At 38.0% G+C, this 23,607-nt stretch overlaps 2 protein-coding genes across 3 annotated transcripts; one reads left to right on the forward strand and one right to left on the reverse strand.

Moving 5' to 3' along the window:
* Positions 1-1,060: 1,060 nt before the first annotated feature.
* On the forward strand, positions 1,061-15,428 carry slc12a9 (solute carrier family 12 member 9). Of its 2 annotated transcripts, none has more exons than XM_039658605.2 (14): positions 1,061-1,466; positions 2,578-2,791; positions 2,941-3,075; positions 5,443-5,580; positions 5,676-5,978; positions 7,390-7,497; positions 7,605-7,716; positions 7,817-7,974; positions 10,106-10,188; positions 10,290-10,414; positions 10,844-11,036; positions 11,116-11,290; positions 12,006-12,152; positions 13,036-15,428. In XM_039658605.2, exons 2-14 carry the CDS (start codon positions 2,596-2,598, stop codon positions 13,863-13,865), a joined length of 2,703 nt encoding a protein of 900 aa, XP_039514539.2. In that variant the 5' UTR covers positions 1,061-1,466; positions 2,578-2,595; the 3' UTR covers positions 13,866-15,428. The 2 variants fall into 2 exon arrangements, with proteins under 2 accessions (XP_039514539.2, XP_039514538.2); XM_039658604.2 differs by having other exon boundaries at positions 2,593-2,791.
* Positions 15,117-23,463, reverse strand: hsd20b2 (hydroxysteroid (20-beta) dehydrogenase 2). The gene is made up of 11 exons (XM_039658606.2): positions 22,983-23,463; positions 21,748-21,794; positions 19,431-19,506; positions 19,054-19,164; positions 17,864-17,931; positions 17,718-17,762; positions 17,550-17,584; positions 17,386-17,467; positions 17,204-17,269; positions 16,977-17,126; positions 15,117-16,762 (listed from the first exon to the last, which is right to left on the reverse strand). Exons 1-11 carry the CDS (start codon positions 23,152-23,154, stop codon positions 16,625-16,627), a joined length of 990 nt encoding a protein of 329 aa, XP_039514540.1. The 5' UTR covers positions 23,155-23,463; the 3' UTR covers positions 15,117-16,624.
* Positions 23,464-23,607: the final 144 nt, after the last annotated feature.

Below are 23,607 nucleotides of genomic sequence, written 5' to 3' on the forward strand. Positions count from 1 at the left end.
TGTCTGTTCACTGTCTATGTTCATGTTGTCTGTCTATGCTATGTGTCGTTTTCCGTGTCTATTTCTGTTCACTGTCGGTGTGATTGCCCACGACTCAACTTTTATCTTTGTGCACTCAACTTACTCCTGTCATCTGTCCTTGTCGTTTGACTGTGTTATCTTGACAACATGAACATACAGTGAACAACATGACAACATGAACATAGACAGTGAACAGACACATAAACACGGAAGACGACACATAGCATAGACAGACAACATGAACATAGACAGTGAACAGACACATAGACACGGAAGACGACACATAGCATAGACAGACAACATGAACATAGACAGTGAACAGACACATAGACACGGAAGACGACACATAGCATAGACAGACAACATGTCCACATAGACAGTGAACAGACACATAGACATAGAAGACGACACATAGCATAGACAGACAACATGTCGACATAATTTCGGCACAAATGGAACCCCATGCAGTTCAAGTACGGAATACAGAACAAACACATCAACATATGAAGAGTTCAGATGCAAAAGCCTCTAAATGCCATTTGAAATTTTCTTCTTTAATGATGATTTTTATCAAACTTGTATATTTAAGTTCAGTAATTTCACTTAATTGTTATTTAAGAAGAAAATTTCAAATGGCATTTAGAGGCTTTTGCATCTGAACTCTTCATATACTATTTTTCCTGAAAAAGGAGTATCAATACAGTAAGAACGACAGATTAAATCGACATAAACAGAGAAAACACACATCAACATTATACCAGTTTTACAAACAACTAGACAATGACTGTTGACAAGGACAAATGTGTAGTACAAAGCAGTCGACTCATTTTTGGCACAAATGGAACCCCATAATATTTGATTTCTGATTTAAAAAAAAAGATAGGTCCAAATTACGAGTCAAATTGTAAACAGCACATGGTTCTCTTATGTTCTACTCAAAATCGTCCCCCTCTTGTGATATTTCACCCGTCCTCTCTGTGGAGTCACATGGGCACTTTCTCTGTCCCGTGACTTTTTTCTTTTCTTTTTTTTTTTTAAATAAATAAAGAGTCAGCCAGGCGGCGCACAGTCCCGCCGTGCTGCCATACGAGAGTACGGTTTCTATTATCATCTTTTCATGGGCCGTTACGTAATAGATTTATGTTTTCATTAGGTCCCGCTGTCTGTTGTTCATTGTCAGGTCCACAGGGGTCTCACACCATCCGTCATGTCCCGGGGGTTTGATCACGAGATCTGAGAACTTTCTTTCTACCTGCGAATCTTTAAAGAAACGAAACCAACTCGACATGATGCTCTGAGAAACATTGGGATATCCCGCATCCACATTCTCAAAACGACTCGAGTAACCTTAGTTTGGTTTCCTTGTGGTTTTGTGTAGTTTCTTCTTAAAAGCGGAAGTAACCCGCCTTTAGATCGGCGTCGCCGCTGTTGTTTATAAACGACAGGTAGGTTGTTTGTTTCTTCACCACCCTACTGTACTCTACTTTACCTTTAATGTTGTGTCAGAAATGATAACCGTACACGCCCAGGCATCTGTGACTGCTTAAGGAGATGGAGGTCTCATTCTCCTAAATGCCGGATGCCTTTTCTGGAATGAATGTCTGCTGCTAGTTTATTTCAAACTAACGTTACTTGGATGTTTTTGTTTTATGGGAGCGGGGTATTATAGTCAGGTTGTTCCCTTTACCTTTATAGGACTTAACATTTAGTTTTTCAACCGCGTATTTCGGATTGTTTACATTGTCATGCACTTCCGCTACTAGAACGATACAACGTTTATTGTAAAGACACCTTAAGACTTTCAATGAGACATTCATTGTCTTGTAGTTTCAGGGTTCCCACTGTCATTGAAATCTAGGGCAAATTGAAAACTGATTCAGGCCTGAAAAAGACATGGATATTGACAAAATACTCATTAAAGTAAACTGTAAAAAAAAAAAAAAAAACATAAAGCCATTATAAGATATCCTCATCAAATTATCATGAACTTGACATTACCATGATTGCGAACATTTAAGCAACAAACAACAAAAATACACACTACCATTCAAAAGTTTGGGATTAGGGTTAAAATAACAGCTTTTTTTTGTTTGTTTGTATATATATATATATATATTTTAAAATGTAATTTTTATGGTATGTTTTTTCAGCTTCAGTACTCCAGTCTCTAATGTCACACGATGCTTCAGAAATCATTCTAATATGCTGATTTGCTGCTCAAGAAACATTTATAAATGTTGAAAACAGCGTAATATTTTTGAGAAATCATGGCCCATTTTTGTCTAGATTTTTTGATGAATTGAAAGATCAAAATAATAGTGTTTATTTCAAAGCCATTTTTTTCTTCAATGTCATTTTGAGCAATTTAGTGTGCCCTTGCAAAATAAAAATATTACTGACCCCAAGCTTTTGAACAGTAGTTTAGATTTAGCATATTTCAATAATAATAAAAACAGTCAAAGCAAAGCTCTTTTAATAGCTGACAAAAGTTTAAAAAAATGTATTTGTGTCATTTTTGGTTTGATTGTACTGAACAGGAAACGGTTTTATCTGTAGGTTCCTGTTTTTCAGACCATGGCAAACGAGCACTCGCCTCTTCTTGTTCACGGGGTGTACAGCATGATGGGAGATGCTGAAGATTCCAGGGGTGGATCAGCAGTGACAGGAGAGGGATCCCCCAAATCAAACCCCCGCAAACTCAACACCTTCTTTGGTGTCATGGTGCCCACCATCCTCTCCATGTTCAGTATCGTGCTCTTTCTTCGCACAGGTTAGCGTGACTTTGGAAGAGTATGGCAGGAGATTTTATAAAGCATTTTAATATGGTGATATATCACATTATAACTGCCCTCTGTGTGGCCCTGGGTGTGTTTTTTTTTTTTTTTGCATAAATAATTCTGATAAGTGTCTATGTTTCAGGTTTTGTTGTGGGCCAGGCCGGTCTTCTCCATGGTCTCCTCATGCTGTGTGTGGCCTACTTCATCATTTCATTGACAATCCTGTCGATATGTGCTATTTCAACTAATGGCGCTGTGGAAGGGGGCGGGGCCTACTGTATCCTTAACCAGTCTCTCTACTCTATAGAGTGCTATAGTTGCAGGGTGAATTCCAAATGCTGTTTTTTGAAGGGCAATAGTGCAACAATGTAGCCTGGGTTTCCCCATACTGCCTTGCCGCAGCGCGATTTTATTGAACCAAATTTTCCCCTGAAATAGGGAACCAATCACAGAACAGGGAGGGAGCACAGGCGCATTTGATAAACATTCGTAGCACCCAATAATACGGCTCTGGGCATTCGTAAACCACACCTCAAAGACGAGACAATGAACATGTGGTTTCCAGACCATGTCTCATTCTCAATGCTACGTGGTCTGGCGTTAGCCAGGCTACCAACAGTGGGTTATGGCATATTCTGGCAAACCATTTGCCAATCAGCAAAGCAAGCAGTGGTACACGCCATTTACCAGCAAGCGATGGGTAATTTGCAAAGCACAAGCTATTTTCTGTTTTCCTAGCACAATATCATAGAACGGCATAAAGTAAGAGGCTTGAGAGAAACATTTCAAAGTTAAAGTTCAGGCAAACAGGTATTAATAGACAAATTTTAGTCAAATATTGATTGTTTATAGCTGAATTAGTAGAACGCAAAATACATAACCGGTTTTATTTGTTTATAATACAGCAATCTTATTGACGTAGACAGTTGAGCATGTGCATTCTTTTATATGTAAGTCTGGCACGTGTTTATGAATGATCTCCTGTCAACGACGCTGTTTGACCACAGCCTAGACTACTACATAAATATTAAGTGACAACCATGATTCAGTAACGATCAATTGGATAATGTTTTGATGAACTTACGAATCAACTTAGATGAAGTTACTGTCAAAATAGATGCGTATAGCACTCAATTCACAACGTTTAAAAGCAGCTTTACAAAGAGTCATTTTGTAAGTTTTAATATTGAGCAGTTATTTACAAACGGTTTGCCAGAATATACCCTGACCACAGTGCCTGTCCCCATTTTTTAGCGGTTCTGGTTCTGGAAGTTCATTTTAAAATAGTTTTTGTTAAAGAGTTATAAGCCCTCAACCAATCCATCCAGCAATGAGGTGAATCACTACACTACAAAGGTACAAGACTGTGTACTTAATGGTTTTATTGAGGGTAACTACGATCTCATGAAGCATTGCGAACTACATAATCAAATTAAAATGATAGAGAGATAAAAAACTACTTTACAAATGTTGATTATATGTATTTAAAAAAAACAATATATTTTAAGTTTAAATTTTAAGAGACCATGGATTAACAACCTTGTAGCACACAGTAGGCCTGTCTTTAAAGGTTTATAAGCTATCGTTTAAAACCAATTTCCTTATGGAGAAAATTAATGTTATGTTTACTTCTGGAGCCCGACTGTTGCACTCTATTAGGTAACGGGACACCATTTGTAGGGGTTTTCCAAATGAAAGTGAACAACTGAATCCATTCACAAAGGGCCAGCCCTTCGATAACTTCAAGTTCATTAGCAAAGGTTACATGCTATGGTCACTTCAAGGAAGTTCATTTTATCATTTAGGGTCACTTGACACAGGGTTGATTCATAGTTTTTAAGCTAGATGAGAGGAAAGTTCAAGATAATGAATAAACCGAATCAATTAAAGGGTTGGTTCACCCAAAAGTGAAAATTCTCAGTCATTAATTACTCACTCTCACGTCTTTCCAAACCCGTAAGACTTTTGTTCTTCTTCGGAACACAATTGAAAAATTTTTTATGAAAACCACGAGATTTCCTAGCATACGAATATGAAATCAAATCATACGATCCCACTCCTCCTCCAAAACACATGAAAGCAGGCCAGAAGCGAGACGACTAGAGACAACCTTATTGGTTTACATCCATTGAGATTCGGATTACATCATGTGTCATTCACCTGTGAGAAAACTTTACAGTACAGAAAAAAGATGCGCTTGCTTGTATTCATAAGTATGTGATTGTCAAATGACTCCAATTCAGAAGTTGACCTGTTGACACAAAGGAACGAATGCACTGTATTTCAGCTTTATTCATATGCGATGTCAGGACATAGCGCAACACAGTCGAATCTCGATGAGTTATCTGCATAGGGCAAAGTCACCGCTACATTGAGCTGTACTGTCAAACATGAATATCCCTAAAACCAGGGTTAAGGGAAGGATAATGAAGAAATTACATTGTCTTTAATTGCTCCCTTTGCCAAGTGCATCCAAAATGGCTAAATTTTGACAAACAGGTGCCTTCCTCCCTCTAAAGTCTCCACTTCAAGGGCTTTGCCCCTCAGAGTGAGAAAGGGATATGGATGCTCCCTTCCGATTGGAATTTGTTGTTTGTGAGTGTTTGTATATTGTTGTTGTTGACATTTAACTCTTTAGTATTAGTCATGATCAGTCGTTCCCTGGGGCCAGAGTTTGGAGGTAGTATCGGCCTGATGTTTTACTTGGCGAAGGTATGTGCATGTGGCGTCTATGTACTCGGCCTGGTGGAGGCCATAGTGGATGTCTTCGGGAAGGATCCTGGTGAGCGCTGCATTGAAGCACACTGTACTAAGCAGTCTTTTAAAGCAAATGAAATCAGTTTTTACAGTGAAGCTTCTGTTTTCTTGTCTCTCCAGGCTCTGCTGTGTCACATGGGCTGCGTGTGTTGCCGCAGGGTTACTGGTACACTGTGTTGTACTCCTCTGTAGTGCTGTTGCTATGTCTGGTGGTGTGTCTGGTCGGTGCTCATATCTACGCCAAAGCCTCTTTTATCATTCTGCTGGTGGTGACGGTGTCACTGATCTCCATCATCATCAGCCCCCTCATAGTCAGTCCACAGCGCTTCAACATCACACACACATATGGCACCAACCACAGCGTCACTGTCAACCCCAGCTACACAGGCTTCAACGGCTCTACATTGAAGAACAACCTTGCACGTGAGTGAGATTATCATCAATGCAATAATGATACTGACTGTTATGGTGATTACAACTGATGCTCTTTAACAGTTATATTTCAAAATACCTCGAAGACAAATGTGACTGATCACAATTATGGAGTCCTGTCTGTTAGATAAAACATTTAGTGGAAAAAAAGGATTTTAAAGAAATGAATGCTTTCATTCAGCAAAGATATATATTCAGTTGATCAAATGTAATACTTGTAGGTTGTTTAAACTAAAGCATGTTTGATTAAAGTTTTTAATTAAGAGATATTTAATAAATAATATAAAATAAGATACAGTCGTGCTCAAAAGTTTGCATACACCTTGCAGAATCTGCAAAATGTTAATTATTTTAACAAAATACACAAATGCATGTTCTTTTATTTTTAGTACTCTCCTGAATATGCTATTTTAAGATGTTTACATATACTTAACAAGACTAAACAAAATTTGGCTTGGGTTGAAAATGTTTTTTGAGTCCCTTAAATGTCCTCCGTGTGAAAAGATCAGTCACTGTATGATTTTGGGTTCAAAAATGCAAAAGATGCTGGAAAACTGAAGGATTTTTCTGAATAACATTGGACAGTTTAACTGCTCAGGATAAACAACGGACTCAAGAACAACCATCACAAGAAAAAAAAGTCATGGATCATCCAGCGACACATTTAAGAATCAAGGGCATGTTAAACTTTTGAATGGGGTCATTTTTTTAAATTCAGTTATTTCTTTTGTCTTGTGGACTTTATGTAAACATATTTTTATGTATATCTATCATGCATTTTGTATGATCCCTATTATTTTGTTATAATAATTAACATTTAGCCGATTCTGCAAGGTGTATGTAAACTTTTGAGCATGACTGTAAGTACAGTAGGACCAAGACCAACAGCAGAAACATCCTTGACCTTATCCTTGACCTATGTACAAACATGTCAGCAAATTCTCCATAAATTTCCACGGTGTTGATATTATTGTAGTTAGGTGCTAGTACAGTTTTCCACTAGGTTGGGTTTCTCCATTCTGCCTTGCCACAGCGCGATTTTATTCGCGCTGCTAGGCAGTCTGGACACCATCAAAACAAATTTTCCCCTGAAATAAGGAACCAATCACAGAACGGGGAGGGAGCACAGGCACATATGATAGACATTCATAGCACCCAATAATACGGCTCTCTGGGCCTTCGTAAACCATGCCTCAAATACGAGAAAATTTACATGTGGTTTCCGGACCACGTCTCATTCTCAATGCTATGTGGTCTGGCGTTAGCCAGGCTAGTTTTCCACTAAAATCATAAAACCGTTCCAATAACAAATGCACAATAGTTTGCAGAAGCAAAGCTCTTTTCATTCATTTATATAATTACTGCACTGTCATTGATTCTGTTCATTTGTCTCCTCCTGTAGCACGCTACTCTCTGGACTACAGTACCAACACAGTGATGTCTTTCGCCACTGTATTTGCTGTGATGTTCACTAGCTGCACAGGCATCATGGCAGGAGCCAACATGTCTGGTACAAAACAAGAGACGCCCACATACACCATTCAATTTTTAAATACTTGGATTCTCTTTTTGGTTACTGAACATGGAACATGTCATTTGATTTGTCCTCTTCCTCAGGTGAGCTGAAGAACCCCAGTGAGTCAATACCTAAAGGGACCATCATAGCGGTGTCCTACACCTTCTCTGTCTACCTGCTTCTCTTCCTGCTCCTGAGCTCTACCTGCGACAGGTTAACGACACTCATAGGAAAACATTATGCGTTTACACAATGCTTTGTTTTTCCTCTCTCCTTTATTCCTCCTGTCGTTCTCTTGGTTTCTCTCTCTCAGGTCGTTGTTGACCAATGATTATGCAGTTTTCCAGCGTGTGAACATATGGCCTCCGTTGGTGACGATTGGGGTTTACTGCGCGTCTCTCTCAGCTGCTATGTGCTGCATGATAGGAGCTTCCCGAATCCTCCACGCTCTTGCTCTGGACCAGCTTTTTGGTTAGTGTGCATTTGAGGGTTTGGTCTTTTTAAGGGACAAATTTCAGACTGGAAACTGATACTGAGATGGTGATATATGGTATGGTTGTTCACAAGAACTGTTATCGGAAATTATTTGTAAGCAAATACTTGGAAAACGGTATACATGGTTCCTAAGAAATTAGAAATATTTTGATTAGTGAATATTTTTCAGTTCTGCTTCATTTGTAACATTTTCTAGGCTGTTATATGGTGTGAGAGGTCATATGTTCTGTGCAAGAAGATAAAAAGGACATTTTAACTGAAAGAATCATAACACATTCTCATTTCCTTCATTTTCTACTGAAATCGGTTTATTGATAGAATCAAAAAACAATCTATTCTTATTGAGAATTTATGAAAATTAAAAAAAAAAAATCCTGTCAAAACATTTAAAAATCATTCACAGGAACCAGAACAAATTTATTCAAAATATAATGTATGTACAAATAGGAAACACCAGTTCACTATTTTCAGATTGTTTGCATAAAAGAAAAAGAATAAGAATATATTGGTCTTATGTGTGGCTCATTTATCATGGCTCATATAACGCGTTTTAAATTCTTGTCTGATTTAATGTAACACAGTTTTTCCAAGACTCTTTACTAAATTACTATTTGATTATTAGAGCCAGACCGATATTATCGGGCGATATTAGGCATTTTCCAAACTATAGGTATCGGCAGTTATAATGGCCGATAAATGAATATTTCAAAAATAAAATAAAAACAGAGGAAACACGCTTGAACCATGTCACGAGTGTTGGAGTTGTATAGTTTGTCCACCAGAGGACACTCTACACCGTCCCTGTTCGCAACACTCATTGAGTTGGTCACGAGACATACATTGCTTGAATAACAATTAAAAGAACATCGCCATCAGTTCTCTTAACTCAAATAAGCATGACAAAATTTGTGACTATCATGTCCAGTTTTGCTGCTGTTAAATAAGCCAAGAGTGAAGCGGAATTAGCTAGTAATAATTAGGTTACGTTGTTGCAGTGTAGTTGACTGACTGTCCTTTTAACTTTTGACAATGTGTCTGAAGTATTTCCTTAATAGCGCGTGACAGTTATAGCAATGAGACGGATCATCTCTCCTTGGCCTGTTATATTGAAAATGTATGTTTTACAATTTGCAGTATGACATAATCCATTGCTAAATTATGGCTCGTCATAGACTAGCTAACCACAAAGCTAGCTAATGCCACTATCATCAGTCTGTTCTGTTGTGACAATAAAAGAAACAAGTTTCTTTTTAAAATGCATTATCATATTATTTTAGTTAAAACTCATAAATAACTACAAATAACTAATGTTAGGGAAATCTGTTAATGTTTTGTTGCACGTTTCTGAAATAAAAAAACTTTTTTTTAAAATATCGGCCGATATATCGGAATATCGGATTTTAAAACCAAAAAATATTTGTATCGGTATCGGCCTTCAAAATCCAATATCGGTCGGGCTCTATTGATTATGATTATACACTACTTGGTCTCAGTAAGATTTGTTTTTTTATGTTTTTGAAAGAAATATTTTATGCTCACCAATGCTGCACTTATTTGACCAATTTTATTTATTAATTAGTAAAATCTTGTGAAATGTATTACAACTGAAAATAGCTGTTTTTAATTGATTAAAATGAATTTATTTATATGATGGCACAGCTGAATTTTCAGCATCATTAAAAATATTTCATTCATGTACAGTTTTTCAGGATTTTATAACGAATAGAAAGTTCAAAAGAACAGCTTTTATTCAAAATATCAATTTTTGTAACAGTGTAAAAGTACTTATTCTGACTTTTGATACATTTAATGCATCTTTAAAAATAAAACTATCAATTTCCTGAAAAAATAAAATGACCCCAAACTTTTAAATGGTAGAGTAAACATATAAAATAATGTGTAACAGTTTAATTTCCTGGATATAGGAAATCAAATCGTCAACCACCCATTGACACAGTAACTTTAAGTTATAGGGGGTTGAGGGTTGAGTTTGAGGAGTTATGATATGATGGTGTAATAGTATCCTGGAGTGAGATGATAGTACTGCTCTGTTGGGGTGTGTCATGGGTTTGTTGATCTGTGCTGTGTGTGTGTGATCTGGTTTCAGGCCTGCCTCTGGCTCCGGCTGCAGTCACCTCCAGCTCTGGGAACCCATGGGTGTCTGTGCTGTACACCTGGGGCCTGGTGCAGGTACAGGGTTGCTGAGTGCACATGTCTTTGGATGCTATTTCTGTGACACGTAAAATATAAAGAGTAAGCCTGTTAAGATTTTGTGTATCTGTGTGTTGTAGTGTACGCTGTTTGCAGGACAGCTGAATGTGATTGCTGGTATCGTGACAGTATTTTACCTTTTGGCATATGCTGCGGTGGATTTGGCCTGTCTGGCTCTGGAATGGGCTTCCGCTCCAAACTTCAGGTGTGTGTGTGTGGGGGGGGGGGGTGTTTTTTTTTATAAGGTAATTGTGACTTTATATCTCAAAATGTGACTTCATATGTTATAATGTGACTATGTCTTACATCTGCAACTGTATTTCTTGTAATTGCAACTTCATGACTTTTTTTTTTCTCACAATGTAAGAATCTCTTCCTGTATTTTAACTTTTCTGATAACCTTTTTATTTATTTTTTTACCCTGAGTTGATATTTCAGTCTGCTTTTGATGATCATTCAAAGAATTTGTTTGTTTGTAAATGCACTAAAAAAATACAGTAAAAAAAGAAATATTATGTGTCAAGTTTAAAAGAAATTTTTATAGTATTTATTTCTTAAAATTGTAATAACCCCAAACTTTTGAACAGTACTACAAGTATTTTATCTCTACATTTTAATTCTTCTTTCTTTCCAGGCCCACATTTCAGTTTTTCTCTTGGCACACATGTTTGTTGGGTATTGTCAGCTGTGTGGTAATGATGTTCGTGATAAACCCAGTGTATTCCTCGGCCAGTATCGTCCTGCTGCTGCTCCTCCTGCTGATCCTGCACTACCGCTCTCCCACCAGCAGCTGGGGCTACATCAGCCAAGCACTAATCTTCCATCAGGTGCATACACGCGCACACAAAACACGTGTGAATGCACTAAACTGTAAATCCATAAGACAATCTTTCTGTGCTCTTTCAGGTGAGGAAGTACCTTCTGATGTTAGACTCCCGTAAGGATCATGTGAAGTTCTGGAGGCCTCAGGTCTTACTGATGGTTGCGAACCCACGCTCCTCCTCTCAGCTCATCTGCTTTGTCAACCAGCTGAAGAAAGGAGGGCTGTTTGTTCTTGGACATGTGCAGATCGGAGATCTTGGTAGGACAAAAGGGGTATTAGGTTCAGGGGACAACTCTAAGTTTCACGAGACCCATAGACCAGTTTCTACCCTTGCTAGTTACCACTAACTAACTTGCTAGTTTAAACTGCTTCCTCCGATTCTTAAAGAAAAAATCAGCGATCACGTATACCTGATGTTTTGGAATGCTGCTTTCTCCAAAAACTACTGTTTGTGCAGTAGCATAAACATTTCCTAAGTTTATGTAAATAGCGTCATTGTGGTTGTGTGGGTCTCTGGTCATGATGCTCAAATGAACAGAGCCATGTTTTGATAACATCACAGTCACAGGACTTTCAGGGAAGTCGGATACGCCAAAATACCTTAGGTTGTTTTGTTTCGGTTACATTTTTGCAGCTAATGTAAATGTTTTCATTGTAATCTGTTAATTTCAGTCAGTTTGACTGGTAACTCAGGCTCATCCACAAAATTGACTCGCCCTCATGATGTCTTTCCAAACCTGTATGACATCTTTCTTCTGCGGAGCATAGAAAAAGATATTTTGAAGAATGTATCTCAAAATATCTTCTTACTGACAAATATATCTATGATGACAGAATTCTCACTTTTGCCTGAATTATCCCTTTATTATACTAAACAGTCTTCCTCTCTTCCTCCTTTAAACTCATTTTACTTTATCACATGGTTGCACAAACATTGGAAAGGAACGTAATGTCTCTGAACTCTTTCTTGCAGACCTGTTGCCCTCTGACCCAGTGCAGCCGCAGTATAATTTCTGGTTGAGTCTGGTGGATAAGTTGGGTGTAAAGGCCTTTGTGGATCTGACTCTTTCTCCCTCCGTGAGACAGGGCACTCAACATCTGCTCCGCATCACTGGACTGGGTGAGACATTTCCTGATCAGGTTATCTTTTTGACTCGGAGCCAGAAAGCATCTGTAGATTAGATTCTAGATATTCATTGTTGCTGTACAAAGTGCAAGTGCCTAGCCAGTGAAATTCCAGTCATAGAGTCCTAAACAAGGTGTCAGCACATAGTTTCACTTAAAAAAAACAACAACAAATGTTTTGCAAACTAAAACATATAAAGTAAAAAAAAAAAACTACTGTTAGAGAACTTTAAATTTTTTCAAAGATAAATCATTCCTTTAAACATTTAATTCAAGTTTTGAGTGTGTTTTTGTTTTTTTTTTAAAGTCCGTAATCCGTGTGAAAGGCAAGTCAATGGCAAAATAAGGACAAGAAACAACTTCATCGACTTTTGTCCTCATGGGCAAACAAACACACTGCACAGTGTGACAGGCGTTGCCAGATTCACGTATAGTCGACTGGTGGTTCTTTTTTGTGAATCAAAAACATACAGCACACGCAGAGTAGTGAATTTTTGTGAGCCAGTTCTTTTTAGTGCATCAAAAACACACAAAACCAGCATAGATTGTTTCATAAACAAATGACTCCTATGAGCTCATCCATATTAATGATTCATAAAGATGCAGCACAAACAGTCTAAACTGATTTCACAGCAAATGATACTGGTGAGCTGGTTCTTTTTAGTGAATCAAAAACCCACACCACGACCAGTGTAGTCCATTTCAGAAACGAATGACTACTGTGAGCTGGTAAATCAAAAACTCCCAATTCTTTCAAAACAGTTTATATAAGTTTGAAACTTTGCTCTGTTATATAACATGACATGTAGAGAATCTTCAAATCAGAATCAACTAATTAAAAATGTATCAATACTTCTATGTATTCTCTTCTTTTCCAGGAGGTATGAAGCCTAATACCCTGGTATTGGGCTTCTATGACAACTGCTACCCAGAGGACTACTTCCTGCAGGACCCCGTCTTTTGCGAGGGTGATAGGGGTGAGGGGGATAATTTTGGGGTTGACCTCCCATCCTTACAGGCTCATTTTCCACTGGTACGTCATGCGGAGAGCCCTCGCACGCTGCAGCCCGAGGAGTACGTGAGCATCATCCTTGATGCCATAAAAATGGGCAAGAATGTTTGTTTAGCCAGGTACTTCTTCCAGCTACCTCCTGATAGCAAAGGTGTTACATGCATTAGGGGAAATGAAAGCGTGGACACCATCGACGTGTGGCCGACAAACCTACTGTCGCCTGACAGTGGCAGTTACGCAGACGTGTGCAGTCTTTTCCTGCTTCAGATGGCGTGCGTGTTAAACATGGCCAGCAGGTGGCGTCGTGCAAGGTTACGTATATTCGTCTGTGTGGAGTCCGAATCGGGAGACCAGGGCTGGCTGGCTAAAGAGGAGCAGTTTAGAGAGTTGCTGGGCAAGCTGAGGATTCGTGCTTCTATTAAGATTGTGGCGTGGGATAACGTGGCACGCATGTTTAGAGCGCAAAGCTCAGAGAGGCAAAAAGTGTCTGAAGACTTCCTGTGTGCTGTGAATGCTCTACTGAAGGAACACAGCTCTCCAGCAGCGGTGCGCTTCCTGTACTTGCCCCACCCTCCCCCCAGTTCGGACTCGGAGCTGTCACAGCAGTACCTGTCGCAGCTGGACGCATTGACGCGAGACCTGGGCCCAGCTCTCTTGATTCATGGGGTCACACCAGTCACATGTACTGAGCTCTGAGAAACAATAACCAAAGCGTGTTTGTGTGATAGAGAGGAAAATCTGAAATGTTAGTGAGCGGAATACAAGTGCTCCTTAATTGGTGGGTGATTTTGAAGACCATTATAAATGGGTGGAGTTTGTTCTCTTGGGAAATAAGTTATTTAAAGGTGGATGGATGGAGTGTGTGTTATCAGTGAAAACGGCTTGTGTTTATGGGTGTATACTGCCAAATCATGTTGCAGAGTGCAGTAATTGTTGCATTCTTCCTGCGTCTCCGTTTGATCTCATCAACAGAAAGTTTAGTGTTTTCGTGGAAAGGGATTGTGTGCATATGCATTTAAATGGCTAATGCTCATTCAAGAGTCAGACAGTAAGTGTAAATATTTAAACAGATCACATGATCCATGTGTTTGTGCAAGACACTGGATGGAAAAAATAACATTGACTTTAATTAGGATGGAAAGAAAGCGTTTGTTTAAATGGGTTATGGTTATTGTTGACACTGTAATAGGCCAAAGTGAGCCTGTTCACTCAATTTTTTTTTTTATTATTGTGATTGTACAGTTGGATCAATTTGTTAATCATTTCTGCCTTTTCTTAGTATGAAACAAACCCTCTGAACCCATTTTGACCCAGTTAGAGCTTGCAGGCCAATGAGGAGTCCTCACGCCACGGGTTTAGGTCATGTTTGGTGTGGTGGCAGAAATGCTGTTCTCAGCTTTCCAATTAGAGTTCTTATTCATGGTGTATTTACTGGATAATCATATAGACTGGCATGCTATGTTATTTATTATTATTGCATTCTTGTATGAGAAAGCAGGGAGAAAGAGTGAAAGTGTTTTCATGTGAACCTGTTCTCGTTCGTAGGTTTGGATTTCATATTGTGGGGCTCATGGAATTCCCCTGACCATTTGCATAACCTTTTTGTGTTACCTTTAGCACCATTTTGTGCGTTTCTTGCCGTTTTTACAGTTAAAATGCTTTTTGCACTCATGAATGTTTTGACTGGCTGAAGGGAGAGGTGAGTGAATGGCTTCCGATTGGTCAGAGCTGATGATGATGTTTGTGTTGAGTCTGTGCTGGTCTTTGGGAACTGAAAAGGGACACTGGCTATAAATAATACTTGAATATTTTGCATATTTGCGCGTGTGTTAGTTTGTTATCATTAACAAAAAACAATGCAGAAGCCCAAGAATATCAGGCCTTTATCATAGCTGTACAACAATTGAGGTCTTATGCTAAATAAGTAATTCCATTCTGTAAACATGATTATATAAAAAATGTTTTTTATGGTGCTTCGAGTATGTAAAAAATGCGTTACACAATCCAGTTTACATATAATATTTAGAAATCAGAAATTAAGGCACATCATTAACATTAATATACTTTCAAAAATACATTCATACAATCACAGTATACAATCATGATCTTTGGTTGACAATTTTAGCTCAACAGGAAGTTCAGTTAGGATGTAGCACAATTACCCAGAACTGTACAGTGTATGCAATAGCTTAATCATGCGGCTGAATGTAGTGTTTGTAAACCGAAGACTAAATGATTAAAAGAAACATTTCAGTCATCTTTTCCCTTCATTGACTCTTTCTTTATGCTGAAATTATAATTCTATTCCATCCTAGAGTGTGTTCATGTCACATTATGGAAAAGCAATACATACATGAAGTATTTAAATAGCCTACTACAGTATAAACTAGCTATTATGAAGTAGTTAATGTGTTCCAGTCCTGTCCAATTGCTCTTTTCTTATTTCAAAATTTAGAACACAGAAAAAGAAACAACAGCAGCAAGGAAGTAGGCCTATTATAGAAAAAAAGTTTTACACTTTAAAATTTTAAAATAGTCATAAGCCAAGAACAAAGCCAATCAGCTATGAGGTGAATCTGCATATTTTGATTTAAAGCAAAAAAAAAAAAGTTTTTCAGAATCAAAAAAAAAGACAAAAGGTACAAGACTGTACTCAACGGTTTTAGTGAGGGGAAAGAACTACAATCCCATGAAGCATTGCAAACTGCGTAATGGAATTAAAAATGAAGAAATATAAATTTTACATTTATTGCAAAATATGCATATGTACACAAATTTTTGTATTTTGAGAGCATATAGAGATTGCAGTGCTTCATGGAAGTGGGCGGAGCTTGAGAGCTAATTTGGAGCGTTTTGCTTTGTTCGTCTTTGGTGTTATTTTCTGTACAGCATTATGGCTAATGTAGTTTTTCACCTGGAATTCTGCTGTTAAACATGATTATTTACAACCTATACAACCTTGTAGCTCACAGTAAATGTGTTTAAAGGTGTAAAAATTCAGCTTTGAAGAATTTAAAACATTTAAATTACATTTAAAACAATTTTTCAAATAGAAAAGTTATAATAAATTGTAATATTTCACAATCTTACTGTTTTACTGTATTTTTTATCAAATAATGACAGCCGTAGTAAGCCTACCGGTAAGTGACCTTTTTTTTTTTTTTTTTTTTATTACCCAGCTAAGTGTAAATGCCATTGAACTCTGTAAAAAGGGCCCACAGTTTGATACTGCTGATTCAGTTTCCTATACAAACAAACATTGGAATTAACTGTACATAGACCTTAGACCTGCCAAGTTCCAACTTAACAGAAAAAGTATACGCGGGTGTATTTGTCACTGTTGTTACACTGCATCTGATTACCTGTCACTGCAGTAGAAACAGTTTGTTTATAGTTATTAATATCATTAGGCATATGTTTGTGTGTTAAGTACATCTCTGTGGTCCACAGGTTTGTCAGTCCTGTTTGTTGTTTGTCTGTGCCATCCTCTCCTTTAATTTCGGTTCAATCTTACGAGCGAATTTTGCCATGAGTTTTACACAAAAGGACGTGAGACGCAGCCAGCCCGGGAAAAAAATGGACAGAGCAATGTGCTGAAACAACAAATGATGGTAAGTTACCTTTCTATAACATATTCAGATGTTTCTATAAATCCTTCAGATGATTTTTTAAATAAAATAAAAATGTCTACATTATCTCACAACCCTGTATCTTTATGTAGTACAAACTGTGCATTGAGGGGGATAAAAAATTGGTATAAAATCTGCATTCCCACACTGTACACACTGATTTGTGTGTGGTGCTTACCTGCAGTGCATGAGTTAAACATCCACTTGTGTACGTTGTGTAACCTACAGTGTTCAGAGCATCTCTAGCAAAAGAAGCAGCACTTTTTACCAGTGGATTCACCGGCACGTTATGAGTCATATTTGTGGAGACTATAAACGGGGCTACACACTAGACATAGGAAGAGAAATAACATCAATGTTTGGCAAACAGTGTTTATACAAGATATTTCCTAGCACTGGACTTACTTGAACCGTGATTCCTCTTGACCTGTATTCTGCATGCAGACTGCGAGAGAAATATGTAACAAATATCTGGGTGTAAGAGAAGAGCCAAGCACACTTTAGTCACTTTGTTTGTGCAAGGTTGTATGTTATTCAAATATAGAGGCATGTGAAATGTGGTTTGTTTGTGTGTAACAACGTTGTACCTTAGTGGCAGAATACACCGACACCATTGGCTGAGGCTGAGAGGCAGCCTCTGATGATATGTTTATAATGAGGCCTTTTCCCCTGAGAGTAAACACAAGCCTTCAGTTAAAGCATAAACACAGTTTTAATAATTGAACAGACAAGATCAGAGCTGCGGGTTTACCTTTCAACCATGCCTGGCAAAATGAGTCTGCACATCTACAAAAACATTATTAACACTTTACATACAGAGATGTTATGAGGACCATTCTATTATTTACAGTTTATTTACAGTTTTAAATAAAAATCAAACATTTTAAATATAAAATATATTTCATACAGATATTCTTACCTGAGTGACAGACAGCATGTTGCAGTTTATCACCTGTGTGATTCTCTGGAAACAGAAGAAAATACTTTATATTGTAGACTCTCTCGTGCAATGGCTTCAGATTACAATAAAGTCAAGCTGTGTGGTGTAGGAAAGGTGTTTCAGACCTGGTCTGGATTAGGAACATCCAGAAAATTTGCCAGAACCCCAATATAGTTCATACCTACATTGTTTACTATAGGGAGAAGAGAAGAAATCGTCAACTATTTATTGATTTGTACGATATTATCCTACTTGTTGATAGCATGGAAGAAAAAAAATGGACATTACAACATAGAAAATAAGCTAGATGACTTTATAGAGATAAATACATTATTACATTATTGCTAATATTTACCCATAAAAAAGTCCTATATGCCATTTGCCCCAGCGAGTTACACTGAAATAATGAGGCAGAGGTAAATACCATTGAGGGGGGGAGAGTCACGTGTCAATGCATTCCCTCTATAGCTGACAAAGTAACGCACCTCGAACAGACCTCGAACCTTTTTGTATGTTTTATCTCTATGTTGTTGGTTATTTAACTTTTATGTCATGGATCCGATTCATCAGAAGTAAAGGATGACACTGGAGTGGATTTTCAAACCTCGCCCGTCCCACTCCCACGAAAAAACATCCAATCCCATCCCAATCCCGTAATAATGACTCCTATTCCCTCCCACTCCCGTCACCGTGTTGTTTTTTTAGACCGGAATCTGTCGCTCGCTTTCCCTCTCTGCCAAGGCGCTTGAAGCTCAAGCCATTTCTCAATACCAAGTAAGCAAACTTCGGACTTGCGTCCTTGGTAGTTCGGACTTGCAAGCTCGACTCGGGAGAACGAACTCCCGAGGACGACAGTGCAAGTCCGGTTCTTCTGCAAATTGAACAGCGTTCTTGATCACGTCACTCAGCTCACTCTGGCTAGGCTACTCCGGTTATCTCTTTATGTAGGCTATATTTTAGGCAACAATAAAACGAGATATGCAACAACTCTGCCTCTTTTCGTCAACAATAAAACGAAATACTAGGCTATATAAATGACCAATGGGGGAATGGGGGAATGACCAAACACAGAAAAAGAGTAATTGACATTTATTTTAAATTTCCAATTTTATTTGTAGAACTTATCACATTGCTAAAAGTTTGTATATATATATACGTTTAATATAAAACCACAGTGCCTTCTAGCTCACATTTAGCAAAAATATTGTTTAAAAAATGGTCATGATAAACTAAATAAAAAAATGTTTTGGACCCAGAAAAGAAAAATATTTAAGCCATGTCGATAAGGCTTGTCATCATTTGATCATTATCTTACCCAGAATTCCGATCTCCAGCCCCACTAGCTGTTGTGCGATAACTGGGTAGATGGAATGGCCATCTGTAAAGTCTGTCTGAATCACATGTGTCTGTCGATTGTACTGAGACTCTGGAACAAACGTACAAAAAAGTACAAAGCTGATCTAAGCTCTTTTACTCTTTAAAAATAATACATAGTTTTCCCACAAAAAACTAGTCTGGCTAAAAGAATAAGCAGATTAAATATAAATACATTATTTTGGCAATATACATGCAAATATGGTTCACGTCAAATTCCAGCCTGTGGAAATGTGGTCAAATATTTCTCTGTTCTGATGACAGATTTTCCTTCTTTGAGAAGCTTTTTTTTCTCTTCACTTCCACTTTGTAACTCACCTATTTCTTTGGCAACGCTACGAAGCTTTTCTTCTGAGCGACTGATCAGAACAATGTTTAATCCTCGTTTGGCAAGCTAAGATACAAATACATAACAGAAACATTATATATGTGCACTGCATGTATATAGAGGTAGAGGTGAATTAGTAGGTGGCTAATTTTAAAATTAGCCATTGTGGAAGTCAATCACAGGAGTCTTTCACTGTTCTGATAAGATACGGAAGAGTGCAAACGCATTGAATGATGGACATCCTCTCATTAATCAGACTACTTTCCTCTTCCTTGACTTGACGGATTTTAATCTGTTAAAATACTTGACCACATACATGCGGTTTTGGAAAGCGAAAATTACTAGTGCATCTGGATCCTCTACAAAATCAGACTTCAAAGACTGGGGTGCGTTTCCTGAAAGCATCGTTAGCCAACTATGGTCGCAATTTCCATTGAACTCCATTGGTAACGACGGAACTTGCGACCATATTTGGCGAACGATGCTTTCGGGAAACGCACCCCTGGTTTGTTATGGCAGTTCGCCTATAAAGTGAAACACTGCACTAAAATTGCATTTTAGTGACAATTATAGAGCAAACATGACTTTAAGTTATGGCTAAGGGTGTTTTAAGTCACCAAATGCAGTCAAATATTGCATGTAACTTTAAGAAACCCTAACTATGCATCTCAGATTAATAGTTAATTACAAACTTAAAAGATTAGTTGATTTAGTAGGGTTGGGCCGATGGACGATATCGCTTTTATTTTGAAATATTTACAAACTTGCTTACCATCTCATCCACTATATTCTATTCCGATTCTCAAATATGTGTAACTGGGTTTATTTTGCCGTTTAAAAAAAACTTTATAAATGATCTTGATCTGTAACGTGAGATGGGCCGCAGTTCAGAGATTTCTGTCTGTTGGATTTATTACAGCGCATGAATTCATCAGTTTCTCCCAATCCACTTAAGTGGCCGGTGAACTGGGAGAAAAATAGAGTTGACTTTTTAGTTATTTACACTGTCTCTCTGATATCATTAAAAACCGTCATCAAATATATTTGAATGGGATGTTATTGCTGCTTCCAGACGCCATTGTGTATTTTACAAACTATAAATATTGTTTTGCTATTAATTATATGTATTTAAATGTCTGAAACCTAAAATAAACATTATTAAAAACACTGAACAGTTGTGATCTAGCCTATGACAAAAGCGATGAGCGCGAAAGTTTGCAGTTTGAATCTGGCAGATATGTCATGTCACTGTACATTCACTCTTCTGTACGTTCACACCGCTGCTCATGTCGTGAAAGAAGCTCTAACCGCCTTGTCAAGGACGCTTGTCAAAAAGTATGGGGAAGATTGTTGATGCGTTGAACGCTCTGGCATCGGAGGGGGAATAGAAGTGTCACAATATGAAATGTAATAAACAGAAAAAATAAGCAATACCTTCATAATGACAGCAATTTTATAACCATTTTGGTCACATTTGGTCGGGGAAAAAGTTAGCTATTATTATTATTTGCATTAGGCCATAAATGCAATTGGTCAAATCGGTGTCACCGTGAACAAATGAATTGCATTTCCGCTTTAAAACGAGCGTTTGTAAATATTTCAAATTAAAGTTGCGCTCATGCGGTCCCTATATGCTGATTTCACGCAGCCACCATTTTGAATAGAGAGCCAAAGTTACGACGTCACTCTGTAGGCCAAAACGCGGAAGTGAGTTAGCATTTTAGCACTACCGCAGAACTTGCCGCTGAACCGCGTCATAGCTCATTACCATAAAGTTTAGCTTTTTTCAACTTTCTGATTGACGCTCAAAACGCGACTTCCAGCAGCTTTGGAAGCCCAAGTCAGCGGCGGTGTGAACGTACAGTTAGTGCTCACCCAGCAAACACAGAATGTTTCCCTAACGTTCCCGAATGGTCCTATGAGGTTATTTTTCTGGGAACCAAACAAGAACGTTATAGGAACGTTCCATGTAGGTTATTTTTAGGTTCCATTTTTATAACGTAAGGAGAATGTTCCGGGAACGTTCCCTTAACCTCAAGGGAAAGTTCAAGGAACGTTCTAGGAACCAAAAACTAACGTTCCCAGAACCTAGATTTGTTTGCTGGGCAGCTGCTGCTAAGCGTGCAAAAATCGAAATTGCTGATGAGGAAAATATCTTGTGGAAAATAAGAATATTATGAAAAAATCGCTTCCTCCCAAATTCCCCAAATCACCCAACCCTAATCTTTAGTGAATGTTTTAGTATAAAAACAGGTGCTATTACACTCCCATGTAATTAATGTTTTCAAAAAACTGTTATTTACTGACCTCTTCAGCATATGCTCGACCAATCCCTGATGTCGCTCCAGTTACAACTGTGGAAGATGGGAAAGTTTTGTGAAATTTGCCAATTTGAAACATCGCACCCTTTTGGTCTTCTACTGTCAATTATCCTTAGATCACCCACATTTAACCATTATCATTGTTTTTCAATAGTATCAGATGTTTAAAGGTGTTTAATTATGCCTAGACACATTTTAAGTAATTTTAAGTAAATAAGAAAAAGACATGGCAATGATGAGTTTCTGGCTGTGCTGATGCCCTGAGCAGAATGAGTACTGAAATGTTCAACGAATGCAAATGTACACCCCTGCAGAAAAACATTGCTAAGCAGGTCACAAGCACATGTTGCATTTTTGACACTATGTTGGTGTGACGCCCCTTCATGCTGTTTAACCGCAAACATCTGTCCTGCTCCAGCAAGACCCTGCTGCCTCACTTGCCTGCCAGACTCCCTATGGTCCACCAGCTCATCAGAACGGTTTTGCTGGATAAATGGTCCACCAGCTGAACCAGCAGAAAACATGTGCTGAGCGGTACAAACCGGCATGGACCAGCACAAAATTCATGTTGCTAACAGATTTTTTAGGTAATCAGTTTTTTTAGTCTAACAGTCTAAAGTTAGTTTAGGCAGCTTATAGACAAGTCATTTCCCTGACTGATTTAAAATGTTCAAAAATGTCACAAATTTAGTTAAAAAACTTCACAAATGCAGTGGTGAATTCTTCGTGACTTTATGGCAATCCATTTAAATGTGTATTTCTTAACACTAAGTACGTTTTAATTATTAGTAGCTATGTAATGTCATAGTAATTCATATATTTTCCAGTTTTACTTATTTCAAAAGTAGTGAATTAAATTGTCATCAATTCAGTTGGACACTTGTAGATATTCATAAAAAGAAAAGATATGCCTAATGCATGCTAGGAGTAGGCTAACAATTTAGAAATATATTATAGGCTAGTGTATAAATATTGTATCTAATAAATAGAAACAAAAGTACCTAAATGTGTTATTTGTACTGAACATTTGGTATAGCTATTGTGACGCTAAAATAGATTTGTGAAGGGAATAAATGTTACAACCGCTTGCCAAAGCGGGATTATACGTAGCTATTATTAGTTGTAATTATTCCTTCCAATGTATTGCATCAACGAAACAACGCATTTTGTATAATTACAGAATGAGAAAGGAACCCACTCCGCAGCTGAGGAACGACTTACCAGCCCACTGGCCATATGTCCTCAAGTCCGTTTGCCAGATCTCAGAGATCATGTACGCCTTGAATCCGTGCCAACACAGCCAAGACCACCTCAGCAGGAAATATACAACTGTAAGGAAACCAATGCAACACAACACCATTGAAGAACAGCTGCTCTCTGAAATGTCTCCCATCTTACTTCTTTACAACTACGCGTTTGTGTCACACTTATACACTAAATATATGGTCCAGAGTTAAGGGTTGGGGAACTCACACTTACACATATGGATGCTCCTCCCATTTGCGCTTGAGGTCTAGCCGTCATTGGTTGGCAGTGGCCAGGCTTATAGGACATTCATTGTGTCAATGAAATGGAACAGCAGATCCTCGAAAATGTAAACGCCTCCAAACAAACGCATGTAGCTCGTGTTAAAAGGTGATATGTCCATGCTACTCTGTCTTCACATATCCAATTATGTTGATCCTCTTGAATAAGTGCTATGTTTGCAATATGAATCGATAAATGAATGTCATGTGTTGGGTTCGACCTGCCATCCTATCCCGTCTGAATGACAAACTGTTTGAACAATTTATTATTGAAATTTCTGAATTCGTTGCCACAACTACCGTTGTCGGGATGTAGGACT

Source organism: Pimephales promelas, chromosome 4, assembly GCF_988280905.1.
Source record: "Pimephales promelas chromosome 4, fPimPro1.hap1.1, whole genome shotgun sequence".
In the NCBI taxonomy this organism is placed as follows: domain Eukaryota; kingdom Metazoa; phylum Chordata; class Actinopteri; order Cypriniformes; family Leuciscidae; genus Pimephales; species Pimephales promelas.